General features: G+C 45.1%; 1 protein-coding gene across 16 annotated transcripts in view; it reads right to left on the minus strand.

The window, feature by feature from the left end:
* Positions 1-3578: 3578 nt before the first annotated feature.
* LOC136124322 (transducin-like enhancer protein 1) overlaps positions 3579-12951 on the minus strand; it is an 88294-nt gene continuing 78921 nt past the window's right edge. For all 16 annotated transcript variants that reach the window (XM_065878937.1, XM_065878936.1, XM_065878942.1 and 13 more), the window contains 6 exons: positions 12134-12383; positions 9928-10175; positions 6394-6541; positions 4851-5001; positions 3832-3908; positions 3579-3686 (listed from right to left, as the gene is read on the minus strand). In XM_065878937.1, coding sequence (XP_065735009.1) covers positions 3579-3686; positions 3832-3908; positions 4851-5001; positions 6394-6541; positions 9928-10175; positions 12134-12383 — 982 coding nt within the window. The remainder of the gene's footprint in view (positions 3687-3831; positions 3909-4850; positions 5002-6393; positions 6542-9927; positions 10176-12133; positions 12384-12951) is intronic.

The following is a 12951-nucleotide window of genomic DNA, read 5'->3' on the forward strand; positions in this document are numbered from 1 at the left end:
TGGGGCACAAAATGCGCCTTACACAAGCTTCATCTTGCTCAGGGGAGACTGAACCTGTGGTGATCTGATGATTTCACTGCCGAAGGAAGAGTGAAGAGAAGATATTCTTGAGAAACAAACAAGCCACGATCTACAGCAGGGCGGAGGGTCTGAAATGTCCTCCCTCATGCTCAAGCTGATGGCAGAGGAAGCAATCTCTTGATGGAATTAAACAGCGTGCTGAAATTGAGAATTTGATCCCTTTCTCTGATTTGCTGGAAAACTTTTGGGGAAGTCACCACCTCGTTGTGCCATTAGCAAAAGTGCAATTTAAAAAATCCCTGTATGAATGCTTTGGAGCCAGCTGTTACTTGCCAGTCATGAAATATTCAAAGAATTAACCCATCAAAAGTCCCATCTCTCAGCCAGTGTGAGGATTATTATAATGTATGTCAGAAACTTCCCTATCATCTGCCAAATAACAAAAACTTTAAAAATGTTAATTATCATATTGATGAAATATTTTGTTCTTATTATGAAGTACCAGAAACATCTAGTTATGAAAAAAGGCATTACAAAACCAATCTCATTAGGCCTTCAATTTTTACCCAGCAAACTTCAATCCCACGGAAGAGCCACGTGGCAGAAACCTACGTTCAAGGTTAAGACTGTGAGTGATTTAAAACAAAACGGAACAAAAACAAGAGTAAATATATATAAAATAAAACCTATTAAAAAGAATGGGGAAAACAATCATTTGCATAAATTCAGTCCTAAATTAGTAAACACAAACCTATCTACACACCTATGTACATCAGGGAAATGTGCAAGTTGTAAATATTTCAGATAAAATGAAGAGGAAATCTGGAGAGCTGGGAACGATCACAGGCCACTCTGCAAGGCTAGAAAGAACAAACCTGAATTTGGTTCTATCTCCCATGAGGCCAGGAGGACACAGCTTCCCTGAGCCTTGGTTACTTAAATAGGGATAACGACATTCATCTCCTGATATTCTTATATGTGAACCTGCCTTGCACAGTCTCCAGGAGGATCTGAATTTGTTGAACACTAATTTATAATCCATATTCAAGGCAAGAGGTACATAAACATTTGGCTTACCCAGGTGTCAACGATCACATGATTCCAATCTCCCGGGGGAGAGAAGTGGGGCCTCCTAACTTCACAGTTGAGAAAGAAATCTCCCATTCATGTCCTCCATCTGTGAGACAGTTGGTGGTCCCAGTCGTGCTTCACATCCCTGAGTCTGACCTTCAAGACCCTGAGAAGGAGGTATGACTATTTTATCGTTCCCGTTTTACAAGTGAGGAAACAATTGTCTCGGTAATTCCCCGAGATTCCAAACCCTGAGCAGAGGGACGAGCTCTGTAGAACGCCTCTTCCAGGACCAGACTAGAGTCTCATCCAAAAGCAATGGAACTGGTTTCATCAGATTCAAGATAATCGATGTCTTGATAAGATCTAGACCCTCAGAAAATCCCATGAGAGAAAGAATATCGGAAGCTGGGGAAACCATAAAGCATGAAGGGAGAAAATGCACCAACAGAAAATAGGACTATTTCTTTAACCCAGAATCCCTTCAAATATATTCCCCCTTCTCCAGGAGCACCCGCTGCACAGTAGGAGAAATCTCGTCTCCCACGTGACTAAGTCCCCACCAAGGGACCAGTAGTGGAAGTGATGGACAAATTCCTAGTCCCCTGCCTGGAAGCATACCCCTTCCCCTGGACTCCCACTCTTTCCCCACTGCTGACTAGGAGTGGAGGCCCACGGGAATAACGGTGTAAGTGCAGAGCTGCATCCCTGCCCTGAGGCTCCGGGTCATAGGTGGGTAAGACACAAACCCTTCTGTGGTCTCAAAGCCACTGTACTGTTGGGTGCTGTTACAGCAACCTAATCTCTACTCTACAGAAAACAGGGATGGTGAGGCAGGGAAGGAGAGAGAACAGAAGAGGTAAACAGCTCATTAACAAGCCATCGGAGTCTGTAGTACAGAAAGTTACTTCATTATACAAGGAAGGGATGAGAGAGAAATCAGCTTTAGTAATTAGGCCTTTGCCATCCACTTACTGAGAAGAGAAAATATTTAACGAACTATGTACATAAACATTATTTTGGCAAAAAGCAAACAGAATAATGTTGTTAAGTGTATAAAAACAAGAAGGTCTGGATAACAAACGAAAAATGTTACGACAAACTGCCAACAACTTGCTGGATCATAAGAAAATAAGAACATTAAAAGATTCCTTAGGTGCTATTTTTAAACAGCGAGAAAACCTGGTTTAAAATTATTAACCATTATTTTTGAAAATATAGCAGTAAATAATAGGTATATAAAGAATGAGTCATGCAGCCTTTCCAGGAGGAACCATGCACGGCAACTTATTAAAAGCCCAGGGTTACAGGTTTCATCTAATCAAATTAGTGAAAGCTTGTCCACAAAGATAAGGACCAGACTAATGACAGGGAGCCAGGGCTGTAGCTGCAGGGAAAAGCCTTAACGAGAAGGATGGAGTGAAGTGCTGAGTGCGGTTGGCTCACGTCAATTAATATAATAGATCAAATAAGTATTAATGAGATAAAACCAGCAGGCATCCCACCTTTCTTTTACAGGTTAATGAACTCCACAGCTTTGTGGATATCATCAGTCTTAACACTAAACCCAAGTCACCTCCCTTTCTTGAAATGTGCAGCTTGTGAAGGGAGAGACTAGAGATTTGAAAATGCTAGGCTTTCCTAGAGAAAAGAATATTCTATCTCCCAGTGAATCACCAAGAAAAGGCAAAGCTTTAATTTGTGACCTCGAATCACAACAGTATCCAAACAAAAGAATGAATCTTGGCAAAGTTATTTTTGCTTCCCAAATAAAATCGTCGTTAATAAACCTCCGGTTACTCATTATTCCTAGTCTTGACTTCCTGGTTAACTCAGAACTGTTAATTAGGTTCTAGTGCAGTGGGAGTCCGTGACAAAATATATTTATAAAATAAGAAGTGCACTTTAAAACTTCCTCTACAAATGTTTGAACTTTGCTTATAGAACCCGCACCAACGATCCCAAAGCGTTGATAAAAACAATGAAGGAGGAGAAGGAAAACCACTTATTGGTACTAAAGCCTTTACTGTAATAAACCAAATATATTTACAATTTATACAAATGTTTAACCTTCAACAAAAATACAAAAAAACATTTCACAAGATGCAAAACGAGGAAACAAGTTCATTGGAGACACCACTGCTCTACCACGGACAGACAGGAGGGGAACGGCAAGGAACAGAAAGGTAATCTCGGCAGATCTCACAGAAAGAAAAGGATGGACTCTTCCCGGGTCAGCGGGCTCCATTCCTCAAGCCCACAACCCTCACCCCTCTGTCCACTTTGCCTCGGTGCTCCATTTGGTCTAGGTAGGTAGGTGACCTTCTGTTGATGTGCTCACTGCCTCCTCTTTGTAGACGCAAAGTAGTTTTGTGTCAAGGTTTGGAAACAGGTTTTTGTGTTTTTAAAGTTACAACTTTTCTATTTCTACAAATTCAAAACATTTTGGCCCAATTCAACTATAAACGTTAAACCACATAATGTTTTCAGTAGATGACTTCATAGACTGTAGCTTTCTTGTCCCCTGAGCCAGTGACTATGTACTTATCATCCACAGAGATGTCACAGCTGAGCACGGATGAGGACTCTTTGGACTGGAAGAGAAAACAACGGACATGTGTTTAATGTGGAACAGAGATGCTCAGGGCCCTGCTCCCAACAAGGCACCTTCACTTCTGGCGTCATCAGCAATGCTGTGGTCCAACTGTCTGTCATTCTATGTAAGGAGCACGGACTTACCTGGAATATGCTAGCTCCGTAGGGTGTCCGCCAAGCATTGAGGAGGTTGTCTTTTCCAGTACTCACAAACCATTTACCTAGAATTAGCAAAGGAACATGTGGTTGTGGCTTAACTAGATTAGAATTCCTGCTATACTATTAGCTACTTGGGCTTAATCAAACTCAGAGCATTTTTAATCATGAACTATCATGTCCAAGGGGTTGGGCCATGACATGAATAGACACAGCAGGTTTTAAATCTGGGCTCCACTGTGAACCATCTGTGATCTTGGGTTTAATCAAAGCGGTGGCAGGAACCATGTCAGTCCCGTTAGCCACTGGATACATGACAGGTAGCTTCACACCGAGCATGCAGTGGGTCCTCGAATAGTCAGTCAATGAAGTTGTCTTCTGTTAGTTTCTTTATGATAAAATGGGACTAGGAAGGATTAAATGACGAATCTAAGTTAAACGGCAGACAGCACATATGGCACATAGGATGGTCAATATGTGATAGCTATTCATCCATCCATCTGTCCGTCCGTCCATCCATCCGTCCATCCATCCGTCCATCTCGTGAGTAAATATTTGACCCCCCATGAACTTCTTCCCTCATTATCCTCACTGCAGAGTGTAACGGTCTGGGTGCAGCCAAGTGTTCCCTTCTCTGCCCATGGGCTGCTCATCCCGGTCAGTTCATAGCAACTTCCTCTGCTCCTGCCTCATTTTTCTATAAACTCCCACCAACCCCTCTCAGAGGGGTTGCCTCCACCCACACCCCTGACACTCCCTGCTGAAAACAAACATGTGTCAAAACTTTGTATTAGGCAATTCTATCACCTGCTGACTTTTCCCAACTCAGGGAAATGGACGAAAACAGACATCCCTATGCTCTGAGGGACATTTTAAGACAACAGAATTACTGCATCCAGCTGCTCAGAGAACAACATTTTTTCCAGATATCATCTCCACTATATTTTTTAGAAGTATTTTCCATTTAGGCCATCAACATTTCCCGGTTTCCTTTCCGTTGAACTCACCACAATAAGCAAATTTCAGGGAGAGCACACAGCTCTCGTGGAGATGCAGCTGGTACTTGTCAGGTTTGTTCACGTGGAGAACTTCCACGTTGCTGCTCTCCATGCCCACGGCCAGCCACTCCCCAGTTGGGCAATAACCAAGGGAGAATATCTACAAGAAGCAGAAGAGGCTCACTGAGTATTCTGCCCAATAGACTTAGGAAGTGAACAGACAACAAGAAAAGGGGAAAAACTAGCAAGAACAGGAGGAGGTAATAAGCAAAGGCAAAGTCTACAGGACAACCATGCCAACCCAGATAACTCAACTGTTAAAGGCCTTTATGAAACAGTTGGAAAAAAATAAAAACAACTGCAACACTTATGTCATGGGTGATAAAATCAAGAAATTATTCTTAATAATAATGGTATTCTGTGTGTTGTTTGAAAGGGTTCCTTATCTTTTACAGATACTAACTGAAATACTTATGGATGAAATGATATAACGTCTGGGATTTACTTAAAGATAATCCAGTGTTTGGGGGCAGGGATAACAGATGAGACAAGACTGGTCGTGTGTTAGTAACTGTTGAAGCTGGGTGATGGGCATATGTGGTTTATCATATAATTCTCTGTACTTTCATATATGCTTGAACATTCTCTGTTCTCATATATTGAATATATTTGAAATTTTCCATAAGAAGTTTTAAAAAAGGGCAGACCAAAAATAGGATCCTACCCATAATGGGAACAGGGCTGGAAGGGAACAGGGAAGACTATAAGAAACTCAACAAAATTTTGACATGAAATTTAGTTGCATGTATAGTTGTTTTCCATTTCTGTCCTATTTTTCTGACTGGAATTATTAAAGAAAAAAAAGTAAGTAAATAAGTCACGATAAAAAGAACAATTCCACCATCAACAGAAAACACTTAAAATGGCATGCACTATCTTTCCCCAAACAGGCCTAGATTCAGACACTTGACATCTGAATAAGCTCCACAATCCACAAAGTTGCCATTTTTATATCATTTCAAAACTCCATAAATCGAGTCACCCATGAGTCCAGTGTCTAAGGGATGAGTAATAAAATGGGCATCAACTGAGATACCGCTGTATTTTTTAAGCTCCCTGATTTAAGCAAAATGAATCAATTTGCAGAGCTGTTATGATTTTTCTCTACTCCTTGTGATATCCTTGCATATTTCTCAAGGTCTATTTATATGTGAATAAAATCATTTCTCACCCCCACATTAGATGGACAACACATCAGACCCTGTATGTTCTTCACGGCACAAATTCCTGAAACAAACTCATATACAAGTAAAACAACTAACACGTCTTAACCTACAGCATTTTAAAAACCAGTCTAAGTGTTTCAGGGTAATTTGTGTGTGTGTGTGTGTGTGTGTGTGTGTGTGTGTGTGTGTTTGTATCTCAAATTAAAGCCAGGTCTGTTTGTCTAGCTACTACTCTTGGGGGGAGGGGAAGGGAGGGGGGAGGTATGGGGAGGGCGTGCACCACACACACAGCACCGCGTGGGTTCCGGGGAGGGACAAGCCTGCACCTGGGAGGTGAAGTCGTGCTGCTGCAGCTGCCGCCCTTCGCGCAGGTCCCAGGACCGGACCGTGTTGTCCAAGCCGCCCGTCCAGAGCTTGGTGCCATCGTTAGAAATGTCAATACAGCTGGCCCCGTCTGTGTGGCCCTGGAATTGCCTGATAAAACAAACCAGATTGAATAATGATTTCCTGCCAGAGCTCAAGGTAAACACTGTTGTGTTGTTAGTTTTGGACTCGCTGTGCGTGTGTCATCTCCTCGGTGTCTGCTGATGTGCAAGATGAAACCAACCTTCCCCCCGAGGAGGAGAGGAAACGGCACCTGCAGACGTTCTTTTCCTTTTTTCATGATCCAAGTGCTGAAGAAATGGAATGCCGTTTTAGGTCACCACACAGGAGAAGTTAAATACGCTCCTACAGCTATTCTTACAAATCTGTCTGGAAGGTAAAATTCCTCCTAGGTCTGGAAAAGTGTTTTAAGTGTGAAAGTGGGGGAAAAAAAGACAAACACACAAAATCCCAAGTGTATTCCTTAAAGAAAGAAGCAGGCTTGGCCTATAACTGTGCAGGCCTGAATCACCACATCACCAGCCCAGGGCCGAGGAGCACTCCCATTTTCATGAGTGAGTAACACCGCAGTGCCCTTCGTGCCAACAAAGCATGAGCTCATGTATTTACTCAACCTCGCGTCTTCTATTCGAAAGAGCCCCACGTTAGGAAATCTGGACTCCTGGAGACAAAGGGGCATGCCGGCCTCCTGACTCAGAGGTGTGGGGCCGAGACAGAGCCGATTGCTGACTGACCCCTGGGCACGGTCCTGCCCTCAAATCTGAGCACAAGGCTGTTGTTCTCTTAAAGGGGAACCTCGTGCCTCAGTTAGAAACCACCACCAAAGAACAGACTTGTGGTTGCCAAGGGTGGGGGGCTGGGAGGGATGGACTGGGAGTCTGGGGTTAGCAGATGCAAAATATTACATTTAGAATGGATAAACAACAAGGTCCTACTGTCTAGCACAGGGAACTCTACCCAAACTCCTGGGATAAACCATAATGGAAAAGAATATAAAAAAAAAGAATGTGTAACTTTGCTGTACAGCAGAAACTAGCACAACACTGTACATCAACTATACTTCAACAAACAAACAAACAAACAAAAAGCAAAGAACCACTACCAAGGACAACCAGCCAACAGGGATTTGCTGAGTGCGATGCTCTGCCAGGCCCCAGGCAGGGCTTGCCATGGGGAGGTGGACGTAAGCCACCACGGGGCTGGTGGCATGGGAGTCGTGGACCTGGTTTTGCAGGCCAAGAGGGAGCTGGCAGAGGAGTGACTGGAACAGGTGAGAAGTGTTCCGAGGTCTGATCAGGATGGCGAACCAGGCAGAATCCATGAGAGAACTGCTTGGAAATTTCAACGCCCGGAGAAAAGTTTCCACCGCCTCTCCTTCCTATTACCTTAGTATTCCCGCAGAGCTCCCAACTTTAAAGCTGAGCTTGGAATTTAAACGGCATGGAGGAAAAGACAAGAGCACCACTGTTGCCCTGAATTCTGAGACAAGATGTGAACCATCACTCCAAAAATCTCTTCCCTGAAAACTACTCAGAGCTTCCATCCTGGTCCTCTCCCCCATGCACTCCAACTCTCTGCCTCAAACATCCCAGCCTGCGCCCAAGGCTTTCCCGCTGGTCTGGAGCAGTCCTGCCCCACATTTCCAAAGTGCTGCTTTTCCGTCCTCAAACAGCTCGTGAAACCCAGGGACCTCCTCTTCATTTCATCCCCTGAATTTTTTTTTTACCTCTGAAACTCATGAAATACTTTGACTTCTTGAAAACAACTGTGTTTCTCTGCTGACCTAAGCTCTTGGTGGGTGTCCCTCCATCCCTCCGTCCACTTATCTCAGCGCTACCTTCAGGTCAGGCTCCTAGAACGCAGATCCTAGGGCTGTTCAGAACGTGCTGGGTCACAGCAGATACAAAGATATTCAGGAGACTCCGTACTGCCCTGTCACACAGAGTGGCCGCTAGCCACGTGTGGCCTGTCCAAACTGAGAGAGAGAGAGATGTGTGAAGCAGGCCAACGTATCCAACAGGTACTTACTCCCTGGGGGCCAGCACAGAGCAGGGGCCCAGAACATACAAGAGGGCAGAGTGCCTGGGCCCCATTACAGCTCCTCCACGATAACATCAGGATAACAGCAGTGCAGAAGCGACAAGGATTAAAGAGATGAATATTTGAAAAGCACTTCGAATGAATATTTTGGGAGAGCTATTTATTAAGTTTAAAAAAGAAAAAAGCAGGAAGAAAAGAAAAAACAGCCGACACTTGCTAGGCTGAAAGTTTGAAGGGGCTGTTGGCTTGGCTCCGTGTGTTCACTTTGCTCACTCTCTGAGCTGCCCGGAGAGTGACAAGAAAAATAACCACACTGTCACCGACACACAGGGACAGAGCCTGGTTTGGTGACACTTAGTGGATTTCTACAGAAACGGCTGAAGAAAGAGGGAGCTGCTAAAATCAACCCCACAGCCCGTCCCTTCCCTCCAGCTCTGGGCCCGGAAGCACGGGAGGAGCCCTGCTAAGTAACCTCCAAGTCTAAAAAGGCACCACGAACAGTGTTCCTGAGCGAAGATGAACTGTGACACGAAAGGGCGAAACACAGGCCCGTTCCGCCGTAGATGTTTAACTAGTTCTTCCTTTTCTAAAGACTTTTCTCTAACATCCCTGATGTGAGCACCGACTCAGCCAGAGGGAGTGAGCTGGCCAGAGCCGAGGAGGGACACAAAGCTGGCAGATTCCAAGCAGCTGGGCTCCTTCCTGGGTGAAATGACCCCTGGACAGAGCTTGTTTAGTTATTGAGAAACACAGCTACTCTAAAACCATTTTGTGGGTGAAATTCGTGGAATCTCCTCTTCTAATGTCCTTTTGTTGATTTTCTGTCATCCTTTATCAGCTGGCTCCTGTGCGCACATACGAGGTTCTAGGCAAAGCCAAAAACATCTAGTATTGAGGACCTTTTGTACCTCCATCTAATCCATGGTATGCTGCCCCTTGGCAAAAGTCAGGAATGTTTTTTAAACAAATCTGGCATGTGTACGTGGCTGAAGAATGGGAACATTAGGGAGGTAAATATAAAGCCTGGGTGACACCCAAGCGTGGCCACAAGACCGTAAGCCCTCTGAGGGCGGTGATACGGTACTGACACCCAGATCCAAGCCTGGCACATGTGGGCTGAGCCTGGGGGCAGGCAGAGAAGCAGGGGTAACAGGGGGCCTTTTTTTCTTTTTTTTTTTGGGCGGTACGCGGGCCTCTCACCGTTGTGGCCTCTCCCGTTGCGGAGCACAGGCTCCGGACGCGCAGGCTCAGAGGCCATGGCTCACGGGTCCAGCCGCTCTGCAGCATGTGGGATCTTCCCGGACCGGGGCACGAACACTGTCCCCTGAGTCGGCAGGCTGACTCTCAACCACTGCGCCACCAGGGAAGCCCTAGGGGGCCTTTTGACCCAGGTACTCAAGCAGGGAAGCCCCACTCAGGAAACCACCCCTGCTCACCTCACCAGCGTCTGGTTGTGCAGGTCCCACACGGCAATGTTGCCGTCGCTGCAGCATGAGAAGCAGACCTTGGAGTCGGGGCTGATGGCCAAGGCGTAGCAGGCGGGGGCCGAGGACGTCAGCTCTGCCTTGATGCGCGGGGTGGGAGCCGCCAGGTCCCAAATGGACAGGGTACTGGCTTCCCCTCCCACTATGAGAGTGCAGCCATCAGGGAGCAATTTGCAGGAACGGATGTAGTTATCCCTGTTCTGTGAAATAAACATAATTCAACTGTTATAATGCATGACCAAGCGGTAACAATGCCATGTTCTCTAACTGCTGTCTCCGTTGTTGACTTAAAAAGTGGTATTTCGTGGACACTACCAAAGCAAGCGTTCTGTAGTAAAGATCAGCATCTGATGGCCCCTGGCTCCTCTGAAGTCGTAAACAAAGCAAACTCACAGGATTGCTCAGCATGTGTGAAGGCTTAGATATAACTGCCACCGAAGCCCAATTTCCTGCTGAGTAGACGGAACTGAGATGATCAGGGGATGTAAGGTAAGGGTACATGTACTTCTTTACAAAGAAACCACTTTTCACAGCTAGTTTATAAATCTTTGACCTCATCAGCCTCCGTTATTTACTATTTGGAAACTGCAGACATACTACCTATGCTTTGGTTTTCATTACTCTTAAGTTTCTGCCTAAGGCTTGTACTGTGTCTTTATTAGCCAAATGGATCCTTGTCTGAGACTTGAACACAGCTGCTTTCTCAAGTTGTAACATGGCTGCTGTGATATTTAAGCCTCTCAATCCAAAGGCCAAAAAAATGAATAAAAGAAGGCATCTGGGCTTCCCTGGTGGCGCAGTGGTTGAGAGTCCGCCTGCCGATGCAGGGCACAGGTTCGTGCCCCGGTCCGGGAAGATCCCACATGCCGCGGAGCGGCTGGGCCCGTGAGCCATGGCCGCTGAGCCTGCGCGTCCGGAGCCTGCGCTCCGCAACGGGAGAGGTCACAACAGTGAGAGGCCCGCGTATGGCAAAAAAAAAAAAAAAAAGGCATCTCTCCCTCAAAACCAACACATTAGAAAAGGGAGGTGGGACCTAAAATGACCCCCGCCCTCTCCAACAAAGAAATAACTGCTATCCTTTGACCCAAACAGATACAGTCAGAGTCTTTAGTATGCTTTAACCATGGCCTATTGTTCAAAGATTAGAGAAACTTTAAGCAATGTAATTTCAAAAAAGATGATGAGTGTTACAAAACTCTCCTACCATTGGGTTGCCAAAAAGCTTGTTTGGGTTTTCCCGTAAGATGTTTAAGTATGTTTCCCTATGTTTAACTTTCATTAATGGATATATTTTTAAGTTATTTGATTGCAAAAAAAAAAAAAACCCAAGAATTAGCCCAAAGAGGCTTTTCGTCTCAAAAACACAGTCAGTCTTCGTTTTGGAAACACCCTCTCAGGAATCCTTGCCACTTGCCAGGGGGGGCAGCAGGTAAAGTGTACCATATGCCGAAGCAAAGTGCAGGCAGACACCCTACAGGGGCAGGGCGGCCTATAGTCCACTTAAGGCCAATGGTACGTGGTGTGTAAATCCTGTGGCTACTGTGTAGAGAACATGTCCTGATGTATTCTATGATCCTGAAAAATGCAACACGGTATTGGCTGGGGGGAGGCGGGGAAGCATTCCCACCACCCCCGTTCTGCTGAAGGCTGCCCTGATTTCTTGCAGTGCGATCTAGTAACTCGTTCGTAAAGTTAAGGTCATAAAACTCAGCCAGGTCTCCCTGAAAACACAGACCCTGTTCAGAATGGTTTTATGCCACGTTATCAAATGTTTACTCTTCAATATTTATCCAAAGGCTGTAGGGAAATTAAAAGTCGAGGGGAGTGCAGGGCTCAGAGTCCAGGCCTAGCTGCACGCCATCCATTAAACGGGAAACCCCCTTCTGAATACACATTCAAACAAGAACCGCTTCTGTAAACTACTGTTAAAATATGCTTTAAGAGAAATCCATCAACTCTGGGATTTAACCACTGAAACAGCAACAAATGAAACCTTCGCGCTGAGGGGAGAGAGTGGGGAGAGCTAAATAGCTAACACAGGAAACAGAATGGGCTTCCATTTCCTCATAATGGGAATAAAACCCAGGCCCCAACAGCGATTTCCTTACTGAGACTCCAGGAGGAAATTACCCTTGTGCACCAGCTCCTTCTCACTCACCAGACAGTCGAGCTGAGAGACGGGGCTCTTGTTGCCAGGGTGGCTGATGTCCCAGACCTTGACGCAGCCCTTGCCGCCCGTGTACACGTGTCGCGTGGGGTTGCTGATGGTCACCGCACACACCACCTCCCCGTGGTTCAGGGTGTTGATCTGGCGAGCGTGGCGGGGGATGCCGGGGCCAATGAGGGCGTCCGGGGGGAAGGGGACAGGCTGCATCTGACCGTCCGCAGTAACGTGGAAGGAGTATGCACTTTTGGGGAGGGGATGGTTAGGGAGAAGGGAGAAGAACAGGAGAGGAGACAGAAAAAACATTTATCATAAAGCAGTTAGTCCCTACCGCAGCATGCTTCTATGAGAAAGAGCAAAGATTCTTGCCACGACTTCCTTTTGAAATCAGTATAAGTTGAAGTGTTTACTGATGAAACAAACGAAATAAATAACAGCCAAAGTCCAGTGTGTTCAAAAAGATATATATTAAATGCTTTTTTTAAAAACTTTTTTAAGATTTTTAAACTGTGCTCTTCATTCTGTAAGGCATTCCTTCAAATCCTGTTAAAAAACATTACATGTGCTTCCAAATTAACATAAAATACTTCCTTCTTGTACCCTGTATAATTGTATGATTCCTTAGTATAATTTAAAATGATTATTTTTGATGCTTAAGATGAAGCCCTTGAGAGCTCATAATGATTACACACGGTAAACCACGTATTTCAACATCAACAAACAAAAACAGCTTTCTAAACGTACCAGTTTAAGGCTTGGACTTAAACTCTCTTTTGCATAATTAACAGAAAATAATAAAGAGATTCTCTTAC

The sequence above is a fragment of the Phocoena phocoena genome, chromosome 6 (genome assembly GCF_963924675.1).
Source record: "Phocoena phocoena chromosome 6, mPhoPho1.1, whole genome shotgun sequence".
NCBI classification, from domain to species: domain Eukaryota; kingdom Metazoa; phylum Chordata; class Mammalia; order Artiodactyla; family Phocoenidae; genus Phocoena; species Phocoena phocoena.